General features: G+C 59.6%; 10 protein-coding genes across 11 annotated transcripts in view; 3 read left to right on the top strand and 7 right to left on the bottom strand.

The window, feature by feature from the left end:
* Positions 1–2,520, bottom strand: part of SDRG_09418 (TKL protein kinase) — a 2,727-nt gene extending 207 nt beyond the window's left edge. The window contains exon 1 of the mRNA XM_008615351.1: positions 7–2,520. Coding sequence (XP_008613573.1) covers positions 163–2,310 — 2,148 coding nt within the window. The 5' untranslated portion in view covers positions 2,311–2,520 and the 3' untranslated portion in view covers positions 7–162. The remainder of the gene's footprint in view (positions 1–6) is intronic.
* Positions 2,521–3,020: 500 nt separating this feature from the next.
* Positions 3,021–4,957, top strand: SDRG_09417 (hypothetical protein; the record flags this gene model as incomplete). The annotated part of the gene is made up of 9 exons (XM_008615350.1): positions 3,021–3,562; positions 3,606–3,647; positions 3,704–3,877; positions 3,925–3,991; positions 4,042–4,289; positions 4,332–4,508; positions 4,549–4,592; positions 4,638–4,756; positions 4,805–4,957. The coding sequence occupies 9 exons, from the start codon at positions 3,021–3,023 to the stop codon at positions 4,955–4,957; spliced, it is 1,566 nt and encodes a 521-aa protein (XP_008613572.1).
* A 96-nt stretch (positions 4,958–5,053) lies between these two features.
* On the top strand, positions 5,054–7,551 carry SDRG_09416 (hypothetical protein; the record flags this gene model as incomplete). Its single annotated transcript, XM_008615349.1, has 8 exons — positions 5,054–5,214; positions 5,268–5,355; positions 5,398–6,205; positions 6,254–6,565; positions 6,612–6,738; positions 6,784–6,915; positions 6,962–7,319; positions 7,375–7,551. The coding sequence occupies 8 exons, from the start codon at positions 5,054–5,056 to the stop codon at positions 7,549–7,551; spliced, it is 2,163 nt and encodes a 720-aa protein (XP_008613571.1).
* Positions 7,552–7,997: 446 nt separating this feature from the next.
* SDRG_09415 (hypothetical protein) lies at positions 7,998–9,655 on the top strand. The gene is made up of 5 exons (XM_008615348.1): positions 7,998–8,848; positions 8,896–9,094; positions 9,141–9,189; positions 9,238–9,395; positions 9,440–9,655. The coding sequence occupies exons 1-5, from the start codon at positions 8,037–8,039 to the stop codon at positions 9,614–9,616; spliced, it is 1,395 nt and encodes a 464-aa protein (XP_008613570.1). The 5' UTR covers positions 7,998–8,036; the 3' UTR covers positions 9,617–9,655.
* On the bottom strand, positions 9,656–11,263 carry SDRG_09414 (hypothetical protein; the record flags this gene model as incomplete). The annotated part of the gene is made up of 1 exon (XM_008615347.1): positions 9,656–11,263. The coding sequence occupies one exon, from the start codon at positions 11,261–11,263 to the stop codon at positions 9,656–9,658; it is 1,608 nt and encodes a 535-aa protein (XP_008613569.1).
* A 926-nt stretch (positions 11,264–12,189) lies between these two features.
* Positions 12,190–12,597, bottom strand: SDRG_09413 (hypothetical protein; the record flags this gene model as incomplete). The annotated part of the gene is made up of 1 exon (XM_008615346.1): positions 12,190–12,597. One exon carries the CDS (start codon positions 12,595–12,597, stop codon positions 12,190–12,192), a length of 408 nt encoding a protein of 135 aa, XP_008613568.1.
* A 1,763-nt stretch (positions 12,598–14,360) lies between these two features.
* SDRG_09412 (hypothetical protein) lies at positions 14,361–15,067 on the bottom strand. Its single transcript, XM_008615345.1, has one exon. It carries the CDS (start codon positions 14,989–14,991, stop codon positions 14,530–14,532), a length of 462 nt encoding a protein of 153 aa, XP_008613567.1. The 5' UTR covers positions 14,992–15,067; the 3' UTR covers positions 14,361–14,529.
* Positions 15,068–16,164: 1,097 nt separating this feature from the next.
* SDRG_09411 lies at positions 16,165–17,935 on the bottom strand. Of its 2 annotated transcripts, XM_008615344.1 has the most exons (4): positions 16,998–17,935; positions 16,715–16,937; positions 16,532–16,670; positions 16,165–16,477 (listed from the first exon to the last, which is right to left on the bottom strand). In XM_008615344.1, exons 1-4 carry the CDS (start codon positions 17,729–17,731, stop codon positions 16,254–16,256), a joined length of 1,320 nt encoding a protein of 439 aa, XP_008613566.1. In that variant the 5' UTR covers positions 17,732–17,935; the 3' UTR covers positions 16,165–16,253. The 2 variants fall into 2 exon arrangements, with proteins under 2 accessions (XP_008613566.1, XP_008613565.1); XM_008615343.1 differs by having other exon boundaries at positions 16,715–17,935.
* An 18-nt stretch (positions 17,936–17,953) lies between these two features.
* SDRG_09410 (hypothetical protein) lies at positions 17,954–18,567 on the bottom strand. Its single transcript, XM_008615342.1, has 2 exons — positions 18,273–18,567; positions 17,954–18,222 (listed from the first exon to the last, which is right to left on the bottom strand). Exons 1-2 carry the CDS (start codon positions 18,532–18,534, stop codon positions 18,038–18,040), a joined length of 447 nt encoding a protein of 148 aa, XP_008613564.1. The 5' UTR covers positions 18,535–18,567; the 3' UTR covers positions 17,954–18,037.
* Positions 18,568–18,866: 299 nt separating this feature from the next.
* SDRG_09409 (CMGC/MAPK protein kinase) lies at positions 18,867–20,966 on the bottom strand. The gene is made up of 7 exons (XM_008615341.1): positions 20,362–20,966; positions 19,812–20,315; positions 19,697–19,768; positions 19,558–19,647; positions 19,434–19,508; positions 19,122–19,382; positions 18,867–19,075 (listed from the first exon to the last, which is right to left on the bottom strand). The coding sequence occupies exons 1-7, from the start codon at positions 20,920–20,922 to the stop codon at positions 18,920–18,922; spliced, it is 1,719 nt and encodes a 572-aa protein (XP_008613563.1). The 5' UTR covers positions 20,923–20,966; the 3' UTR covers positions 18,867–18,919.
* Positions 20,967–21,576: the final 610 nt, after the last annotated feature.

Genomic DNA, 21,576 nt, shown 5'->3' with positions numbered 1-21,576 from the left:
GTGCACCTCATTTGCTGAAATGACCGCGGTTCGATCCCAGCACCGGTCTCTGCGAAGGCCAATCTTATGCGGCCGTGCCCACTTGAGGTCGTCAAGCCTGCTACAGGTCGCCTTTGGCAGCGCTACACCAAAGCACTGTCGCCGCTACGACACCAACGCGGATTAGACCCCCAATATGACGGAGCGTGTTGTTTGACTATCGTCCTGCAAAATGCTCGTGCTGTCGCGGCTCAGTAGCCTCGTGCGCAGCGGGCTAGGGCTTCGCCAGGACCGCCACGGCCGCCACAAGTGCGGCGCTTTTGTCGCGAGCCGTTTGTGTTTTCCTTGCGCGAGTCGCTTGCAGTCGCAGACGACGGTCGTCGTCTCGCTCGAGCACAAGTCGGTGAGCGATCGCGTCGAGAGCACGTAGACGCTCGAGTGGGTATTGTAAAAGGGCTTCTTGTGGACGTAGTGGTGGAGCACGCCGCCGTCCATGAGCCCATTGCAGAGCCGCGTTGCCTCAGCTGCCGAGAAGGCGTACGGACCGTCCAAAACGCGGCGAACGAGCGCGTCGCCCGTCACCTCGACGACCGGTGTCGCGCACAGCTGCGGCGCCAGCACCGCTTCACTCAGCGCCGCCTGGAGCTGCTCCAGGCGCGACACAATCGTCGCGGCCGAGATGCGGTAGAGCGGCGACGGACACCACGCACTCTCAAGAAGATCGGCGAGCGCCGGGTGCAGATTCGCGTCCAGCGGAGGTCGGTGGCCGTCGAGCACGAGTTCAAAGACGCGGAAATGATTGTGGTGGCCCAGCGGGTACTTGTCTCGGCCCGGGTGGCAAATATCCCAGAGCGTGATCGCCAAGCTGAAGACGTCGGCGCGGTCATCGTACGACGCGCGGCCCTGCGCGCCGTCAATGACCTCGGGCGCCATGTAGTCGAACGTCCCGCGCACCGTCATGCTGCGCTCACGCGTCGCAACGCTTCGCGCGTCGCCAAAGTCAGAGAGCTTGAGCACATGCTCCTCGCCCACGAGGAAGCTCGAGGGCTTCAGGTCGCGATGGAGGAAAGGCGGGGTGAAGCTATGGAGGTACGCGACCGCGCGGGCCGCGTCCAGCATGAGACACAGCTGCGGCCAGAGCGGTTCGAGATACAGTGGCGGTGGCGCACTCAACACGTCGCTGAGGGTCCCGACGCAGAGCTCCGACACAAAGCAAATCGCGGGCGGCGAGACGCAAATACCGTAAAATGCAACGATATTCGGGTGCTGCAGCGCGGCCCAGAGCGCGGCCTCGTGTGAGAACTCGAGCACGGCCGCCTGCGAGATCTCGGGCGGCGTAAACACCTTGATCGCGACCGGCCACTTGGCAAAGAGGGTGCCCCGGTGCACAGTCGAGGCAAGGCCGCCGCCGATGCAGTCGTCGACCTTGAGGTGCGCAAAGTCGACGACGTGATGTTCATGCAGCTCCAAGAGTACGTGGAGGCCCTCGCTCGAGACGGCTTCGTGGAGCACGGTCGTCGTGCGCTCGCGCGTAAGCGAGACCGCGCGCTGCCCGAGGCCGCGCCAGTGCTCCGTGTCGGCGCGTAAGAGCCGCCATAGAAAGTACGGCAATAGCGTGTCCCACACGAGCATGACCACGAGGAAGGTCGCGCCGACGCCCATGTTGTCGCGGAAAAAGAGGTACGATTGAATCCCAAGCGCTATGTAATAGACCAAGACAAAGCCCGCAAACTCGCGCCACACCCGCGGCGACGCGCGCGAGAGCGGGAAGATCGCAATGTACACGTAGCCAAAGGCGAGAAGCCCCGAGTAGATGGACTGCGCAATGTACCGCGTCGTGCTTGGCGTGTCGAGAAACGTAAACGCCGTGGCCATCGCGAGCGGCGGCGTCATGAGCCCGAGCGCGATCGCACCGGCGCGCCGCAGCGCCCGCTTCGAGACGCTGCGCTGGCTGAAGAAGAGCACGATAAAGTGGTTGAGCGCCTGCCGGCCTTGGAAGAGCGCTTGGAGCGCGACGCCCGACCCGAGCGCACCGGTAAAGTTGACAATGGCCACGACTGTAAAGTAGAGGCCGAGCACGAGCGACGTGATGGCGATCGTCCGTAAGAGCGGCTCGAACGACGGCAGAATGAGCTTGCGTGTCGCGCCGTCGTCGCCCGAGTAGGCGGTCGCGCGGTGCCGGCGCAAGTGCACAATGAGCGATGTGCACACAAGCGCGAGGATGGCGTACCCGATGGCATTGACGATCTGGAGGCGTCGGTACGCCGGCAGAAAGTCCGCCGGCAGCTGTGCAAAGCCCTTGGGGATATTCATGCTCGTAGTAGCGCTCATGCGAATCGACTCTGAGAACCAGATACCACCGACGCATGGGTCAAGTGGGCCCTGGTCACATTTGCCAACTTTAGCGCCAGTATGCGTATCCCATGCACCAAGCCCACGCACAAGAAGCAGCTACGAGCTGCGCGAGAGCTACGATCTGGGATGCGCCCGAGGCCCTCAAGGCGCCGCGCTGGACCTCATGCTGGACGTCAGCCACGCCGGAAGGATCGCACCGTCGCATCCGGATCCGGAAATATGCTTTAACGTGATTTGAAGAAAGGCGTCATATTACGTTTTAGGTCCACTCGGTTGCCGCCTAACAACACGAGCAGAAAGCTTGTGTAGCCAGCGTGCATACCGGTACAGTAGCTACAAAGCGAAAGCACCAACGTAAGTCCACGATTCGTCTGGCTGGTAGCTCTCGTGATGGCCAGCAGTACGTACCGTGTGGCACGGAGAAAGCTTAACCCTTCAACCCCCAACTAAGTACCGGTATCGTTGTGGCATCCTTGGCATTAGCTCGGGGCTGTTGTCGTGCTGCATCGCTACATAGTGCTGCGCTGGACCGCTGGCCAGCACGAGTTGCAGCCTCCTTGAGAAACGGGACGCAAATTTGTCTACGTGCACCACTGGTTTGAACCCGTAAAACCTCTTTTGCCCATCTATAAAAGCGCGTTTAAACAGATTCTGCTCACCGCGTTTTAATTGCGTCGACCACCAAAATGGGTTTCCGCGGAACGCTCCTCGAGCGTCGGCGCGACGCGGCCCCAGGCTTCCGCGCCGTCGCAGCGGCCTGCGAGCTCGTCCTTGTGATCGAGCGCATTGCGCCGTCCGAGATCGACGCATCGGGAACCGTCGACGCCAAGGCGCTCTTCCAGGACCCGGCGACGAAGCAGCTCTACAGCATCGCGCGCCTCGCCGACGTGACGCTTGAAGCCGGTGCGATGTTTTGGCACGCGGACGAGACGGCCGTGCACTGCTTCCGCTTCGACGCGGCCTTTGCGTTCGCCGAGGTGGAGCGCGCGGTCGCGTCCATTCGCCGCCAAGAACAGCTCGCGCTTCTCCAGCACAGCCTCGACGCCAAACACTACGCGACGTGCGCCAGCGTCATGACGTCCATCATCGCGACCGAAGATCGCAAGGAGAAGAATGCAACCAAGCGTGTACGCGACGAGCCCGTGCGCGCACGGAAGAAGCAGCCGCGCCACGATGCGACCAGCGACAATCGCACCTTCAACCTCCAGTGCATCACCCAGCCCGGAAGGTACCTTAGCTGCGTTTTGTATCCCCGTTACGACGTGTTGTAGCGCCAACCATGCTCGGCGCGTCTGCCACCTCTGTCATCTCGCGTACGCTCTCACAGGGCCGAACGAACGTGCAAATCTCATGCGCCAAGACGCTGTAGGCAAGACCGTGCTGTGTTCCACTGCCCCAACGGAGACGCTCGCCATACGTTCTGTGCGACTTGCATGCAAACGCACTTTGGCCAAAACGAGGCAGCGTTCGTCTCGGGCACGGTTCGGTATCATTGCCGGCTCTGCGCCCACGACTGTTCGTGCGCGGCCTGCCAGCAACCACGGTGCGTCCCCAATGACACCAAGCTCTTGAGCCCGCATGCTCCCGTAGACAGCTGCTTACCTGCGTCGTGTGCACCTCCAAGGATGATGTGGTGCCACACCCGTCTGTCCTCCAGGTGCGACCACCCGAGTGATGCCGACGGTTCGACGTCTCTCGACCGAGTAGAACACGCACGGGCAGCCGCTTTCGCTCTGTGCGTCGTGTCTGGATACGCTTCGTGCAAGCCAAGAAGGGTCGGCGCCGTTCTGCACGCTCTGTGGTGGCCTCGACGAGACGCCATTGCGCTGCAGCACGTGCAAGCGCGAGTTCTGCGACCCGTGCCAAGACCTCATGGGCACGTTGTCGTCCGAGGCGACTACCAAGTGGCAGTGCGCGTCCTGCGTCCTGCCCTCCTTTGCCTCAGTTGCAATCACGTGCGTTCTTTCCACGATGTTAGAGGCAACAGAGCAATGTAGGCCCAAGGCCAAGGCGATGGGCGTCGTCCTCGTCGACCCCACGGACGCGCTCACGTACACGGTGAGCTACGCGACGATGCTCGTACAGCGCGAAGCCACCAAGGTGCCCCTCATCTCGGAAGACTCGTGCTTCTGCTGCAAGGACGGCGGCGTCCTCATTGAGTGTGACCACGTCGCGTACGTCTCGTAGGCTGCGAGCCGCCTAATCTCTGTATAGAAAACACAAGGGCGCCGTGCGCTGCCCCAAAGTCTACCACCCCGGTATTCATCCGACCTCCTCCTCTGCCTTGCGTCATCGATCGCTAGATTGTCTCGGGAGTGCGATACCAGACAAAGGTCTCTGGCGCTGCCCCCGCCACTTTTGCTTCAAGTGCTCGGCGCCAACGACGCACTGCTGCCGCTTCTGCGTCGCGGCCTACTGCGAGGTGCCACCCAGCATTTGGCGATACGTTGTGTCATTCGGCGACGCGTAGAAGCACGTGCCCCGGACGGCGGTGGTTCTCGGACCGGCGCCAGCGGATCTGCCCAACGCGACCTACATTACGTGTCGCCCGTGCATCGAGCAGCTCGACGAAGCCGCTGCGCGCGGCTTGCTCCCGAGTGCCTTTTACTCGGCTACTAGTTAGTTGACGAAGTTGTGTCAGTGCTAAGAATAGGAGGAGTTTCGCCGCCTGTTTAGACAGGGAGCTTTCTATTTGCGCTTGGACGTTGGCGCCACCGCGATGAGCGTGAGCGTCAAGTCGCCACGCATGATGGCCAAGCCCGGCGCGCGGTCGGTCGTGCCGTCCGACTCGCTCCCGCTGCAAAAGGCCCTTGAGGCCACAGGCGCCCGGCGCGGCGGTGTCCGCGTCAAGCAGCCACCGCGCGCCAAATGGATGGACAAGTACTTCTTGGGCACTTGTCGTCTTGGATGTTGATGGTCATGGTGTGGTCTAGGCGGCGCGCGCGCGTCGGCAGCTTCATGATGAACATCAAGGTCGAGTTCTTCTTCATCACGCTCGTCATCACGTACGGCATCTTTGTGGTACGTCAACCTCGTACGTCGACGCGATTTCATGGCATGTAGCTGGTGCAAATCGCCTTCTCCGATACGTTTGCAGAGCACGACGCCGAGAACCCGGACGACCAGTACCAGCCGATCTTCAACTACGTCGACTTGGTCGTCGGGTCGCTCCTCATGCTCGAATTGGGCCTCCGCCTCGTTGGCTTTGGCACCAACATACTCAAGGGGTTTTGGAACCTATTTGACGCGATCGTCGTCATCGGGTCGTTCGTGCTGGGCATCATCAGCGTCACGACCAGCTCGCACAACCAGTCCAAGCTCGTGGTCTCGCTGCTCCGGCTGCGCATCATTCTTCGCATCTTTCGGCTCCTCGTGGTGTTTGAGCGCATCAAGCAGCGCTCGAAAGCGATTCAGTTTGCACACCGCGGCAATCACGGCCTCCAGTCGCCGCTCGAAATGGTCCTTGCGTGTCTCAACGAGCTGCGGTTCCACCCGGCGATCAAGCCGACAACGCACGACGAGCTCGACTATGCGATCTACGTGATCAAAAGCAACAAGCTCTACGACGCCAGCGAGCACTTGATCCAGGGCCAAAACATCGACGCCGATACGCAAAACTACCTCCGCAACGTGCTGCTCAAGAAGAACGACAACGTCCTCGGGGACAATGCGCAGAATCCGTCGACGCCGCGCGGCAACAATGGCACCGTCGACGACGATGGGAAAGGCGGTCGGCAGGTGCCGCCGCTCTTGCGCATGCAGTCGTCCAGCACCCACGACCTCTTCCCGCTCACCGAGCACAGCCGCGCCGAGTTCAATACGCTCATGACGTCTGTGAGCGAGTGGGACTTTGACGTCTTCCACGTCCACCGTACGCTTCTCGTGACATGATTGAACGCTCAACGATGCCCATGATTAGATGTGACGCGCGGCAATGCGCTCTCGCATATGGGGTACTACCTTCTCCACGACATGGCGCAAGACACGCTCAAGATCGAAGGCCGCGTCCTCGCTGCGTTCCTGTTAGAGATTCAGAAGGGCTATATTCTTACCAACCCTTACCACAACGCGATCCACGCCGCCGACGTGATGCAGACGTCCTACTACTTTAGCTGCCGCGCGTCGATCGCGGGCTTTCTACGGCCGCTCGACAAGACGTTGCTATTGCTCGCTGCCAGCATCCACGACTACAAGCACGACGGCTTCAACAACGGCTTCCACATTGCGACCGGTACGCCAATACGTCACGGTTTGTTGGGGTGACAGGGGAGGGGTAGGGTCCGAGCTCGCGATTCGCTACAACGACACAGCCGTGCTCGAAAACTACCACGTGGCGCAGACGTTCTTGACGATGAAGGCGACAAGCTGCAATATGTTCCAGAACCTCGCGCCCGACGACTTCAAGTCTCTTACTTGTCGCAACACACAAGGTTGTCATGGGTGCATTAGGTACGCGCGGGACATGGTGATTCAGATGGTGCTGGGCACGGACATGGCCAAGCACTTTGAAGACGTCGCGCTCTTCAAGGCGACGATCATGCCGGCCACGCCGGACGACGCCGTCGACATCAAGTCGGCCGGGTACGCGACTTGTTTTTGTCATGCGTTGCGACTCGCTCTGTGGTAGGGACAAGAAGCTGCTGATGAAGATGATTCTGCACACGTCCGACGTCTCCAACCCCGCAAAGATGCGCATCACGATGGTGCGCTGGACGGACCGTGTCGTCGAGGAGTTCTTCCTCCAAGGCGACAAGGAGAAGGCGCTCGGGCTTGTCGTGTCGCCGTTCATGGACCGCGTCACGATTTCGCTCAAGAAGATGCAAGTCGGGTTTGCCGACTTTGTCGTGACGCCGCTCTTCCACGTTTGGAGCAACATTAGCGAGCAGGTCAAGGACGAGGGCTACCGCACGCTGCTCGAGAACCGCGAGTGGTGGAGCACTCGCGACGACGACTTCAAGCACGCGATGCTGCCCGACATTGCCAAGGCAATAGCTTTCTATATGCACCAACGACTAGCACAACTGATAGTTGGTCGACTAGGAGCTTGGCGGCCACGACAGTCGCATCATGTCGATGACGGATCCGAGCATGGGCATCATTGACGAGAGCGAGCCGCCGCCAGTCCTCTCGACGCAATCGTCCAAAGTCATGAGCCTCGGGCGGGAAAAGGCAGCAGCGTTAGAGCCGCTGCAATCGATACCGTCGTCGTCGCCGTAAGAACCGTACTTTAGCTGCTATTAGTGTACACTTGACACTCGAGTCGATCGCGTGGATAATATTTGATCTCCAATCAAACTCGATACTCCGTACTTGATAGAGCTCTTGATATTATAACAATAAGAGCTTAGTTGTACCAACTAAGTTACGATTTGGTCTCATATATCTCTATTGGGACGAGGCACGCCAGGCCAGGCGTGCCACCGAGCAGCAGGGGCAAAGCACGCACGCACGCACGCCTTGTCGATCGTCGTCGGCGCCTCGTGGACGTGGGCTTGGCGAGACTGACTACGCACCATCTCACCAATCGCCCCGCTCGACGCTTTTGGACCAATCCGACGCGCGGCATCAACACTGGCCTTACGGTCCGCGCCTCTGATTGGTTCCTGGAAAACAAAACGACCAATCAGAAACGCCGGACTCGGTTTCTATCGAGAAGCGAACTGCCTTGATTCACAATACATTGACACAGAAGATTGACGGCCATGCCCCGCGCCGCGATCGAGCTGGCCGAGCGGTCGCAGTGGTCGGCGCTGGTCGACCTCCTCGCCGAGCAGAAGCACGTGGCGCGCGAGTGCGACGACTTTGGCATGCTCGCGCTGCACTGGGCGTGCACAGATGGCTCGGTCTCGGTCGCCGCCATTGACGCGCTCCTCGACGCGTACGAAGCGGCTGCGATGCGCATCAACAAGGGCGGCCTTTTGCCGCTGCACATTGCGGTTAAAGCCAAGGTCGAAGACGCGATCCTCCTCCGGCTCATCACAGCCTACCCCGACGCGCTCATCGTCAACACGCCGACCGACGAGACGCCGGTCGATCTCGCGGAGAAGGTCCAGTCGCCGGCGTACATTTGGCTGTTAGAGCACGAGAACGCGTACCGCATCGCATCGGGCCTTGAACCAAGGCGGCAAGCCTCGGCGCTCGTGTCCGAGACCACGCTGCCGCCGCGCTGGAAGCAGGAGAAGGCGTGCCACGTCTGCCACATTCGCTTTAGCACGTTCCGGGCGAGACACCACTGCCGCGCGTGCGGCGTCTCAGTGTGCAGCGCGCACTCGAACAAGCGCATTCCGCTGCCGTACCTCGGCATTACCGTGCCCCAGCGCGTGTGCACGACCTGCTTTGACGCGGCGTCGCACCGCCAGAGCCAAGAGCCGCCGACGCCATCGCGCGCGCGGTCCCACACGACCATGTCGATGCTCAAGCCGCCGCCGCGCCGCAGCACAACGCCCGTGCTCCTCGAAGCCGACTCCACCATGGACTTTGCCATGCCGCTTTTGCCCTCCAAGGCGATTCCGCGGTATTTGTATCAAGTTGACTTGATACTATCTTGATACATTGCACCAGGATTCGAACCGCGCCGCGCCTCAACAGCCTCGAGGAAGGGTCGGCCGAAGACCTTGAAGTCCGAAAGCACGAACTCATCGAGAGCATCGAACATGCCAACGTCGAGACGCGGTACCTGCAGCACTCGCGCCGGCACGTGGACAGCAGCATCGAGCGGTTGCGGTCGTCGACGCTCTCGACCACTGGGTCCTCGATCAGCGTACGCCGTCTTGCGAGACCCATCGTCGTCTCATGGCACCGTGTAGGACAAGTCCTCGACTCATGTGGATCTCGCGCAGACGCATTTTCTGCTCGGTACTCACACTGTCTGCTGGCGGTGGAAGGACATTCTGCTTGTCGTAGGCAGCGCGCTCGCCGAGAAGGAAGAGCACTCGAGTGCGATTGTCGAGCTCCGCAAAAGCCTTGCTGTCCACGAGCACGACCCGAAAGTGTGGCTGGCGCTCGCCCGATCGCTGCACAGTGTCAACTCGGACAAGGAAGCCGAGGCAGCTGCGCGACGGGTACATATTCATACGAAATCGAGACCGCTGATCGGGCCCCACAGGTGCTCAAGATGAACCCGTCCGGGCAGAACGGACCGGTGCTGACCCTGCTCGGCAAGATCTTGCACGCGCGGGGCGACACGGACGGCGCGATTCGCATCTTCCAACAGGCGCTTGGGACGTTCTACCTCGAGGACGACGACGAGGTCCAAGTCGGCGCGGCGACCACCGAGTTTTGACGTAATTTTGCCGCATAAATTAACCATTTTTGCTTGTCATTACATGTTGTAGCCTCGGCTGTGCACCTGAAACTGGTGGTGCAGCTGCTGCTGTTGCTGCTGCTGCTGCTGTTGTTGCTGGTGATGGTGGTGGTGCATGGCCGCTGCCGCATGGTCGAACGGCATGTGATGGTGCATCATCGGCTGCGTCGGTGTTGGCATCATGAGCATCATGTTGTCCGTGAGGAGGCCGGTGGGCAGCGCCTGAACGAGCGATGGCGGCGTCTCGGTCGGCGGCGGCGTCGCCTTGGTGGTGTTATGGACGGTCCAGACAAACCCCATCGACTCGAGCTTGCGCTTGCGAACGAGCGGCATCGTGTGCTCCTTGTTGCGCAAGTCCTTGACGACCCAGCCGAGCTGCATGTTCCACACCTCCTTGGGCCACGCCGGGTCGTTCTCGGGCACTTGGAACGACTTGGGGACCTTGAGGTGGTTGTAGTACCGGTGGTACGTCTCGAGACCGAGGAGCCGGTGTTCCCAGCTAAACTTCTTGCTCGCGCACCACACCATACCGAGTTCGTCCATCGCTTGCTTGCGCGACGCGGGCAATAATGGCAGCCGCTGGCGCAAGTTGATGACGACGCGGCCGAGCTTGAGCCCCCAAAACTCGGCTGGCCACGTCTCGTCGTCGGCCGGCACGACAAAGAACTGGGGCACCTTGATGTGTCCGTGGAGCTCCTTGAAGCGCTTGAGCGCGACAAGGTGCGACTGGAACGTGGCCTCGTGGCTGTCCCAGATGAACCCGAGCGCCTCGAGCTCCTTCGACCGCGCCTGCTTGCTCTCCATGCCGTAGCCGCGAATGTTGTGCACGACGTGCCCGAGATGGATTCCGACGAGGTCCTTCGGCCACGCTGGGTCGTCGGCCGGCACGACGAACCGATCGGGCACGCGGAGGTGGCCTTTGAGCGCCCGGAACGTCTGCAAGCAGCGCAGATGGAGATCCCACTTGAACTGGTTCAGGTCCCAGACAAAGTGGAGCGCGTCAAGGACCTCGACGACGTCGGGCTCGAGGCGGCGCTTGCGGTACCATTCGCGAAAGAGCGCAATGTCGAGGGTCGCGCCGTGCAGATGGGCGGGGAACGGCGGCTCGCTCGGCACCGTGTACTTGGACGGAAGGTGGACGTACTTGGTGTCGGCGGGCAGGTTTTCGTAAATGATGGTTGCGACCTCGGTCAAGACACGCTGCTTGGCCACGGACGTCTGTCCCGACTCGCTGGGCTTGCGGCTACGGACGCGCTGCACGTACGGGATGGCGGGCGGAGGCGGCGGCAACGACACCGCTTCGTTCGCCGGCGCCGCGGTCACGGGCGGCGTTGGCGCGACGCCAAGGAGGTACACGATCTTCTTGATCTCGCCGACAATGTCGAGCGTGGCCTCGAACGTCATGTGCATGTCGGCCTCGTCCATCTCCGTGTGCATGTTGGCGTACTTGGAGGTAGCGTCGCCGACTTTGACCTGGGTGTCGGCGACGCAGGCGGCGAAGCGCCCGCCGGCGAAGGCCGCGAGGATCTCGTGGAAGGTCATGCTCGGCAGGATCTGCGTGATCGAGCGCTGCAGCACGGTCTCGCCGTCCATGACGCACACGGCGAGCGCAGTCCGACTTGCCATCGCCGCGTCTCCGCAAATGAGGAATTGACCGGTGGCCGTCCAAGGGCGTTTTATTAAAAGACATACTATCTTTTACAAACTCCAAGTCATAAAATATATTTTGCACGTCCGATTTGAAGTTCGCCAGATTTGAGGGCGACCACGCGCTTCGCCACGGCAGTTCCCCGCTGGCGTCAGTATACAAACACCAAGGTATTTCAAACGGGCGTACCTAATCAAATCGCACTTGAGCGAGGCACACGTGGCAGCTGGCAACGCCGCCATTTCTTCTTACTCCACACACTCGGTTCTTATCGTAAAGCGTCCTGCGTGGCGTCGTACGAGGCGCTGCGGTCGCGTACTAGGCAGAGCGATACGATGCAACGGTGACGACGATGCATTGTGCTCGACATGGTATCGCGCAAGCACCACAACCGCTGCGCACGCTGGCTGGGGTGGCAGCGGTGGTTCGTCCAGAGCCGCCGAGGTAGTTCCGATGCCAAGGAGAAAGAACGGGTCACCCACCACCTGCGGGGCTCGAAGCGGAAACCCACCGAGTGCACTCAAGGGAATCGGCAAGGTGCCACCTGTATCTTGACGGCGACAACAGCACGTGGCAAGTCTCTGGGATGGTGGTCGCAGACTTGATGAGGTCGTGACCCGCTCGATGTATCAACGACGATATTGATACCATGGTGTCGTCGCTCAGGCCGATTCCTGAAGTTCCACGATTCACCTTGCGTCTCGGACTGGCAGCAAGATACTGGTGACGTTGCAGTGTCACAGCGTATGCACCCGAGGGCTTGAGATGCGCCCATCGACCTGGTTGCTATCCCGTTGAGCGCCATCCACGCCATGCGAGCGCCCATAGCGGAGTCGAAGCAAGAATACGTCACATTACACAAGGAAGTCAACAAGAGGAGACATCAAGAAAGGGTTGTGGGCGGTCATGCGTTGGGGAGGTTGCAGAAGAAGTCGAGTGCGTCTTCGAGCGGGAGGTCGGTCACGACGTCGTCGAGTGACGCGCTGGGCGCAGTGAACGGAATCGGCTCGATCGCGGGTACCTTGAGGTTGGCCGAGTGCTTGGAGCGGGCGCACGTGAGCGGCTCGTCGTCGGCGTGGTCGCGCCGGTGCTGGCGCACAAGCTTCTCTTTGCATTTCTGCATGTGTGTCTGCGTCTGCTTGGCGTTGCGCGTCTGGACGATCTCTGCGATCGCCTTCCACGGGCCTTCTGGGTAGAGCTGGAGCGCCATGAGGAAGCGCTCGTGCTCGTCGGCCGACCACGCGCCCTCGTTCGTCTCGCGCGGCCGCTTCTTGGAGACGGTCTCCGACGACGGCGATGGTGGGGGAAGCATGCGCGACGCGATCGTGCTTGGGCAGTGCAAAACTGAATCTGTGGAGAGGTTCAAGGATCATGGCGTCGGCTGGCGGCGGCCGTGGCACCTCGCCGTCTCCACGGATCGGCTGCCCGCGAGGCTGGTCCCGCAACGTGACCAACCATAGCAGTTCCTGAACATAGTTGGCTTGCAACGATGTATTACTTTAGCTGGCAATAGAGCAAGGCGCGTCGGTGCTCGTCGCGCGTGAGCGGAAGGCGAGCTGCAGAACCGAAGGCGAGCTGCAGAACCGAAGGCGAGCTGTAGACGGGGAGGCGGCGCAGCTGGCGCAAAGATAACGCTGCTACAAGTATACGTACACCGGCATGGCCATGTGGGCAAGCAACCGCCGTCGACCCGCGTCGATATGTAGTAGACGGACGAGCGGGCCTGATATGCATGGCGCCAGGGCGACCGCTGCTGGTCACAGGATCAGGCTCAAGGTTTGAATGAGTCATTAGTCGTCCTGTTCGACCTTGCGAGCCATGTCTTTGGCGAATCTAAGCCGCCAGTTCCTACTATCATACGAACTAGCGTCGGCGTCCTACTTACTGCCTACAAACGTGTTGGCAAAAACATACACATCCGCCAGATTGCCATTGCAGCAGCTATTCTTGAAAATCACTTTGCCACAGCAAATATCGTTGTGGCGACCCAAAATCCCCAAATGGCCGGGAAGAGTCGAGTGGCGCACGATGATGCCGTCCAAGGTTTGTACTATAGAACCCGATCGCGTTCGATGGCGTTCGTCGTCGCGGTGACGACGCCACGAGCGTGCAACGATGGCGCGTCAAAGACACTTCATGGTTTCACATTGCCAAGTTCCGGGTACCGTGGGAGCTGACAAGCCGATGGGTGCGATACGACGAGTACTGTTTGGTCGATTGAAGCAGCAACCTTGGTCGGGTTTTGCGCTTGGTTTTGCACAGCATCCATCAAATGTAGTACAGTACTATACCACCCGTTGACACGGCGAGGCTGTCGACGGAAGTTTGGCGTTCGTTGCGTACACGGGTCGTCGGTGTCGCGTCAACGACGAATTGATGTGCTCCTTCCTCAATCTACTCGCACCCAAGTCGTCGTCGCATTTCGTAGTCGACGCGTACAGCTGGACTCGTGAAGTCGAGTCGAGTGTCGACGGCAACGATGGGACGCGTACCGTGATGTTGGTGGTAAAAATACGAGCGTGATTCGCAAGCGCCACCCGCTTGCGCAACAGTGGCGGTCGTGCACGTCCTTTTTGGTAGCTAGAAAGGGCACCAGAGACGGTGAGCACTTTGATGAGCGCCGTCGCATTGTCATGGACGCTGCAGTTGCGTCAGGCCACAGAAAAGGCGTACACTCTGTAAGCCGACGAGTCGGCACGCGTGCATGGTTTCTGACAACTCGAGGGAGCTGATGTGTGAATTCGTATCAATTTAGCGAAACTCGGATTTTAATATTATTATTGCCTCCGGGAAATCGCCAACGCGATGCAAACGGGCCAGATGTTTCTTACTTGATCGCAATCGATGCTTAGTATCCATTTTTGGCTATCATTTGCCCTAAATTTGCCCTGCATTTGCCCACCGGTTCTTGAAATACCATCAAAGTATCGAACCGTCAGCACCACGAATGTATATGACGAGTTTCAAGGTGTAGAAATACCGGTTAGCGTCAGTGGGCATTGGGTTAGCGTACTTGATACGTTCTCTTTTAGCCTCTCAGTCGAAACCAAATTTGACAGCACGAGTCTTTTCGACAAAAGGATTTCTAAGGTGCCACATCGAGCACGACGACAGTATTCGAAAAGGAAAATACAAGCTTCAAGAAGGGTACGTTGTTGAGTATATCATCACGTGCGCACGAGACGACGAGCTCTACCGATGGGTCGCCGTCGCCTCGCGCAATAAAATAGTGTAAGAAATAGCATCACGGCGACGTCGCCGTCGTCATGTCTTGTAGGAAAAAGTCGAGCGCCGCGTCGATCGAGATGGAGCAGTCGCTGAGCAAGCTCCCGGGCATCGCGAGCCGGTGGTCGAACGGGATTGGCTGCAGCTCGGGGATGCGCAAGTTTTGCGAGTGCTTGGAGCGGTGGATCACATACGGCTCAATGTCGTCCGAGTCGGCGCTGGACGTGCGCTTGAAGCGGCGCTGGAGCTTCTCTTTGCATTTCTGCATGTGCGTCTGCGCTTGCTTGGCGTTGCGCGTCTGGATGATCTCGGCGACCGCCTTCCACGGGCCTTCCGGGTAGAGCTGCACAGCGATCAAGAACCGCTCGTGCTCTTCCTTGGACCACGCGCCTTGGTTGACGTTCTCATCGACAACACCCAAAGGCGACACAACTTTCGGTGTCTTGAGAATGTCCATCGTCGGCGGCATCGGTGCGAGCATTTTCGAGGGAGTGTGTAGTCGTATTGGCAAGTGCTCGGTGGCGCGCGGATCGGCAACTGAGCAAATAGTAATCGGCGCAAACCCAAGAGTGGGATCTCGCTAAATCCCTGTTGTTGAAGATGAGCACGCTGAGACAATACCCGTTTGCGGCGAAGAGCTGTGTCGCCAAGTCGCAGATCGACGCGGATCGCTGCCGTCGAAATGGAAGCTTTCTCCTTGGCTGCACCGACGACATACAACGGTAGGAGCACAAATCACACAGTTTACCAAACGCAGACACAGAAAAAGTAATCGTTGCAGCAAAAGCGGTTTTTTCCTCCGTCCCTACCGGTGCAACGATCGGTGATGGACAGGATGGCGCGACCACACCACCTGTGGTCGCGCCGTGTTGATGAATTGACATACCCCGTAATCGCGATATCGTTCCTACGACTAGCTTGGATAACCTGAACAAACTAAAACTACGTACGTAGGCTCCTCTTGTCTTGGCGTCGTTGCGAAGAGAAGACGTAAAGGCCTTTGCGCGTTGCACGTTAACGCCAACAATCTCTCGTACGTAGTACGTCCCACGCTTTGACCGTCTCCACCTCCGCACCCACCATCCATTCCGTGGTCGTTTCTTTCGCACACGGACGATCGTCCGTTTCGACTTGGCGTAGAGACGCGATGGCACTGATGTGAGCCTGCGTCGCATCGATATTCTTCAATAACTACAGTGGATCGTGTCTAGTGAATTGAACGAAAGACAGGGCCCGGACGAAAAATAAGAATACTACCGCGTAGACATATGGTCTACACGTCCACCTGCCGAAACGCATCACGAGTGCCATGGTTCGCACCTCCACCGCTGTCAAGACTGCGAGCGAACCGAGCCGAAGCGTCGCGATGTCCTTTATGCTGTGGCGACGATCGGGCAAGATGCCACTCATGTGGGCGATCTTTCGATCAGACACGAAGCTTTGCGTGCCAGCTGGCGACCAAGTGCACTTTCGAGCGGGTGTGTCCCACGGGTTAACATCACAGCTCTGCGCAAACGGAGCGATTACGCTCAACCGCAGCGACAACCAGCCCTGCAACACGACTTGTCCACGCGATCGCAAAAGTGATAAAAACGGTACGGCGCTCAACTATGCGCACGAAGTCGACCAATGTGTCCTGCATCAGTCCTACCTTCGAACGATGTGTGGAGCAGCGTGGACACTTTGATCTGCAAAGTTTAGTATCTCTTATGCACAGCACGGTCGTGCAGAGGCGGGTGGTCGCTAGGTGCGGACGCCATACGTTGCCTCGAGAAACGACCGGCGGAGACCGACAACGGCGGACAGGACCAGCGCACGTTTCTTTGAGGCGACGCAGTTGATACGGCACGTCATGTCCGGCGTCTCGAAGCCCATCTGGATCGCGTCTTGAAACTGCGCGCTATGGACGTCCAGATCGAGATTGGCCATCTGCGGTTCGCGCTGTAGCAGCACGCAGTGGCTCGTCGCTAAGCACCATACAACGGGTCTGCACACATCGTTACGGCAACGGAATGAACTACCTGCACGCAACGATTTTTCAAAGTCCCACATCGCCAACTCGAGGAGGACACAGTGGGTCGCGCGGCTTGTAAACGCATCCGTAGCGATCGCGAGGTGCGGCAGGTCGGCCAAGAGCCGGCACTTGTCTCGGAAGGCACCCTACCCACGCCCGTCACAGATGCAAACACAGCGGCTCTGCGTACCGCAGGCGAGAGAAGGTGTGCTGTGGCACCGTCTTGGGTACGATCAAAGTCGACGGCGTAGAACTCGTGCTCCCAGAGTACCGTGCTATCCAGCTGCCGCATCGTGACGGCGATCGTGTACCCATGAAAACCGTGCTGCGAGTCAACATCGTCGTAGACGGGTGCGACGACCCGTCCAAGAAGCGTCGTCGCGAGGGCTGGCAGCGATGCAATCGCGTGTACGCTAGTTAGATAGTCCATACATCTATATACTACATCGAGCAAGGAGAAGGAGGTGTGGTACCGAAGCACTTCGAGGCCGGCCTTCCAGACGAGCGCGATGAGCGTGTACGACGGTACCATTGCTTGGTAGATGCCGAGGTCGGTGCCGTCATCTGTCGTCGCCACAAGACGCCACGACGACGACGGTACCTGGTACGCAGCCTCGATGAACGTCAACGTCTTGGGCGATCGCGCGGCGATAGAGATGGTTGTGAGCTTGCGAAGCGTGGTGTGCGGCTCGATCGGGAGGGTTGCTGTCGTGAGCGCCAGTGCCACCGTCGCATGGTTATTGTTCTTGCTCGTGGACGAGAGGAGGCTTGTCGATTGGCCACCGCCGATCGCGACAGACAGCGTCAAGTCCAGAGCCAGGACGGCGTTGCGGAAGGTGTGAATGACGGCGCGGTCATGACACCGGTTGATCTTAGCGTTCCATAGATCCACCGTCTTGACCTTGGCCAGAGGCTTGGCGGGCCGCACTGCGACGCTAGGTGCTAGCATAGCGCCTGCCAGCGCCTTGGTGGTGTCGGTACGGGCGGTGGTTTGACCAGTCGGCGCGGGCCCACGAGCCGCCTTGCGCTGCAGTACGGTGGTGTTGGGTGGCGCTACCTCGCGCGGCCCATGGAGCGAGGCTGGGGCTTGCAGCGAGGCGGCGCTCTGGCCAGTACGCGGTGCTGACGAGCGACGCATGGCTGACGCTTCAAACCGCGATGAAACGTCGCACACTAAACTTATTGTCGTCTGTTCGACAAGTAGCATGTGTATAGTGTGAGCTACATCACGTAAGCGTGTGGCGTGATGCTCGTAATGTCAACAACCACAGAAAAGTCCCCCTGGGGGTGTAATCTGGTGACAGAGGTGGCTACGATCTGCGTTCGCCGGATGGAGGCGCCGGCCGCAAGCGCACGCAATGCAGTGTTTATGCTCCGGCACCGGCGTGTTCCTTCAAGGAATCACGCCATCTTGGTGCCACCACGGTGCGATGCTTCGGTTCTTTGCGTCGACGCTTCGTCGTCGTAGCCAGGGCACCGACGCTTGTCATGACGGCGACATCGTAAGGTGGTATTACGGGTTCGTATCTGGGCAGTTGTGCGCGGAGCACATGTGTTTCTTCTTCTTGGGCGCGGCCTTGGCGCGCAGCACCTTTTTTGTTCGTCGCGCCTCGGCGCTGCTGCTCGAGTCGTCCGAGTCGGGCTCGCTCTCGCTCGAGCTCTCGCCAAACTCGCGCTTCTTGTGGAAGATGCAGCACTCTACGCAGCAGCACGCTCGACGACGACGACGACGATGGAGAGGCTCGTACTGTTGGACTTCTTGCGCCCCAGAAATTCATTGTCGACGGCAGAGTCGTCAAACGAGACGTGGGCCCGCGGCGCGAGGCGAAGGCGCAGCACCTCTTGCGCTCTGGCTTCGTGCGCGGCCGTCGCGACCTGCGTCTGCGACCCGGCGGGCGCCGTCGCTTGGACCTCGTGCACACCCGGCGTGCTCATGCGGCGACCTGCCAATGCTTGTATGCCACGATGTGGCGGCAACCGGATTCGCCGCTTCGTATCCGGCGGCCACATATCTTGGTCGCGCGGCTAAAAACACGCCACAACGCCAGCCCAGCGACAACTCGTCCAGACCCTCCAGCATACCCTCGATAGTACTGTCCACCTCCATCTCCTGAAGCACATGTACGAACAAGCAGGCAACCTTGGCACGTTTGGCTGTCGGTACTACGAGCAGGTGCCTCACGCAGAGCGTCCGATCGGCCGTAGTTGACACCGCTCGGCTCGTCGAGGACCCAAACCCTTAAGTGATCGACATGATTTGGTCGCTTCCAGCAGTCGGAAGTGAGGCTATGCTCTGTTTGTTGACTGCTAGAGCGTGCAGGAAGGAGCGCTGAAAAGACAACTTGTACACAATACACAACGCGCTTTCTTGGTGACGATACTGCTAAATACATGATTACCGGGTGTCGCCATTGAGATGCGGTCGGTCCATGGCCATGGCCACGGCGCGGAAGTTCAAAATCTCAGCGTAAATGCGCGCCTTGTGCTCGTCCCGCGACAAGCGCTCGTCGTTGTCGTCAAACGGCATCTTGAGCGGCATCGGGTCCACCGGCTACAAAACATAAAATAGACAACTTGTCCACATTCTCCAATCGTACCGCCGCGCCCATTTGACGGGCCTCGCGCAGGAACGGGTGGTTGAGTGCCTCGTCGACCGTGATGCGGCTCGCGGGGTTGAACATGAGGCATTGGCGCAAGAGGTCGAGCGCCTCGAGCGGCGCCCCGGGGTACAGCTCGCGCAGGTCCATCGCCGGCTTCTTCGGGATCTGGCGCAGGAAGGGCGCGAAGCGGCCGCTTTGGTCAATGTCGTAATCGCTCGGCGTGCCGATCGTGTTGAAAATCACGTAGAGCTGGTCCATCTAGCGACACGCAACACTAAGCTCTTAGTCGTCGCAGGATCCGCAACGTACCTCCTTTGTATACGTCGACGTGTCGGTGGGACTGAGCGTCGTGCAGGACCGGCCGGGGAAGATGGGCTTCCGGTCCTATCATACGATCGGATGAGCACGAAAATCAGAGGAGGCGACGGCGTACCTGGTAGTGGCGGCAGTTTTCCTGCTGCATGTTGAGGAGCTCGCCAAAGATGCAGCCGACGCTCCACATATCCACGGGGTGGCCATAGTCCTACACGGTACATTGGGCATGCGACACGGGAGATGGTATTAGTTCGCACCTGGAGCAAGATGAGCTCCGGGGCGCGGTAGAATCGGGAGACGACGTGGCGCGTCATTTGGCGGTGCATGAGCTGAGAAGTATGAGGAGACGCTGGAAAGCGAGGACGGACGTACCTTGGGGGCATGGCCGTCGCCGGCGTCGTTGAACGAGTCGCGCGTCGACGCCGACTGCGCCGGCTGCTCTTGGTCTTCGGTCGACTCGTACACGCGGGCGAGGCCAAAGTCGCAAATCTTGAGCGAGAGATCTTCGTTGAGAAGGATGTTGGCCGGCTTGAGGTCGCGGTGGATGACGTGGCAGAGCTGGAGGTACTTGAGGCCCCGCAAAAGCTGGTGCAGAAACACTTGGACGTGGCGGATGTTGAGGTATTGTGGAAGGCAAAAGAGCTTCTGGAGGTCCGTGTCGGCGTACTCAAACACGAGGTAGAGGTCGTTGAAGCGCGAGAGATCGCTCGGCGGCAAGATCACGTCGACGAGCGCAATCACGTTGGCATGGCGAAGGTGCCGCAAAATGTAAATCTCGCGGTAGAGGCGGACGCAGTCCTGCGCGCGGTCAAAGACGCTGATCACGCGCTTGATCGCGACCCTTCGGTTCATGACCGTGTCGTACGCTTCCGCGACCTAAGCACAGTCGCGTGAGAGACAAATGGTTGTCGCAAGGGCGTACCTGGCCGTACGAGCCTTGGCCCATCGGGCGCACAAAGGCGTACCGACTGCCGCACTCCCAATTCTCAAAGTTCCACATGCGGGCCGCCGTGTCCGCGGTCGGGTCGGACGGCGCGCGGTGGAGCTGCTGGCGGTGCGCCTGGGCATGCGCTTGCGCGTGCTTCTCGAGCTGGTGCTTGGGCTCCGATTTAGTGCGGCGCAGCTGGTGCGGAGGCTGTGTCGGCGTCGCATACGTTGGCGTCGGGGCCATGACCGCCGACGGGCCGTACGGCGTCGGCGCGCAGTAGACGTTGTGGTGCATCGTGTCACCCGTGTCCATGCTCTTGACCGACGACGGAGTCGACGCGACGGGGTACGACTGGACCTCGCCCGTGTCCATGCTGCGCACCGACGATGGCGTGCTCGTCGCGCTCGCGGGCTGGATCTCGTGCGTCCACTCGGCCGACTTCATGCGCTTGAGCATCGGCGGCGTCGGCAGCATCTCGCGCATCGAGACCGCTTGGTGGATCGCGCTCTCGTACTCGGTCGACCGGTGGCGCTTCCCGCTGCCCTGCTTGACCATGGCTGCTGACTTCGGCTACCGAATCGACTGTAGGCCCAGAATCCTACTCTGTATCCCCAACGCTGCGTTTTTTATTTAAAAAATACGCGCCATATATCTTGGCATTTGTATGCGCTGCCTGGCTCGCTCGTGGTTTACCACTTCGCTTCGAACTTCGGTTTGCCGGTCCTTTTTTGTACCAGTTGATTGCCCCTTTGCCCTGGTACGTTGAGCGTGCTCTCAGTAGCCCACCGCCTTGGCAGCCACGTACATAGAACTAGTGACGTAGCGATTCCTTGCGCCGCTTGGTCCTTCCGCCGTCCTCGCCGGAGATACGAGCGCCATTCTCATGCGATCCCGAGACAAACTGGGTACGTGTGTCAGAAAAAAACACCAAAATACCAGCCAAATACCTCCGTTCTGCGTCCCGAGAGTGGACGCCGCAGGTAGATCTACGGGCACAGCCGAGCGTGTGGAGGTATAGTGTGGACGCAGTGTTCGACGTTGGTTCTCGTCGGTCGTCTGCCTTTGCAGAACAATCTGATGCCGGCGGTTTTCTGATGACAGCAATAAACTGACCCCGTGGCCGTCTCCAGTCTACAAGCTTGCGGTTTGTATGCGAAGCGGTGTCTCGAAGTTTCTGTCAATGACGGCATTTTGGCCAATCAAAACGAT

The sequence above is a fragment of the Saprolegnia diclina genome (genome assembly GCF_000281045.1).
Source record: "Saprolegnia diclina VS20 unplaced genomic scaffold supercont1.30, whole genome shotgun sequence".
NCBI classification, from domain to species: domain Eukaryota; phylum Oomycota; class Saprolegniomycetes; order Saprolegniales; family Saprolegniaceae; genus Saprolegnia; species Saprolegnia diclina.
This window is presented reverse-complemented; position numbering and strand designations above follow the sequence as displayed.

Bases quoted from the DNA above. Each gene is read 5' to 3' on its own strand.
- SDRG_09411 (XM_008615343.1), bottom strand. From the start codon at position 17,731: ATGCTACTTGTCGAACAGACGACAATAAGTTTAGTGTGCGACGTTTCA. The intron at 16,671-16,714 runs GTACGCAGAGCC...GGGCGTGGGTAG, and splicing joins CACACCTTCTCTCGCCTGCG to GGTGCCTTCCGAGACAAGTG. The intron at 16,478-16,531 runs GTAGTTCATTCC...TATGGTGCTTAG, and splicing joins TGAAAAATCGTTGCGTGCAG to CGACGAGCCACTGCGTGCTG.
- SDRG_09415 (XM_008615348.1), top strand. From the start codon at position 8,037: ATGCCCCGCGCCGCGATCGAGCTGGCCGAGCGGTCGCAGTGGTCGGCG. The intron at 9,190-9,237 runs GTACTCACACTG...TGCTTGTCGTAG, and splicing joins GCAGACGCATTTTCTGCTCG to GCAGCGCGCTCGCCGAGAAG. The intron at 9,396-9,439 runs GTACATATTCAT...CGGGCCCCACAG, and splicing joins CCGAGGCAGCTGCGCGACGG to GTGCTCAAGATGAACCCGTC.
- SDRG_09412 (XM_008615345.1), bottom strand. From the start codon at position 14,991: ATGCTCGCACCGATGCCGCCGACGATGGACATTCTCAAGACACCGAAA.
- SDRG_09409 (XM_008615341.1), bottom strand. From the start codon at position 20,922: ATGGTCAAGCAGGGCAGCGGGAAGCGCCACCGGTCGACCGAGTACGAG. The intron at 20,316-20,361 runs GTACGCCCTTGC...GACTGTGCTTAG, and splicing joins GCCAAGGCTCGTACGGCCAG to GTCGCGGAAGCGTACGACAC. The intron at 19,076-19,121 runs GTACGATTGGAG...TATGTTTTGTAG, and splicing joins CCCGTCAAATGGGCGCGGCG to CCGGTGGACCCGATGCCGCT.
- SDRG_09410 (XM_008615342.1), bottom strand. From the start codon at position 18,534: ATGTGGCCGCCGGATACGAAGCGGCGAATCCGGTTGCCGCCACATCGT. The intron at 18,223-18,272 runs GTACGAGCCTCT...GCTGCTGCGTAG, and splicing joins GGGGCGCAAGAAGTCCAACA to AGTGCTGCATCTTCCACAAG.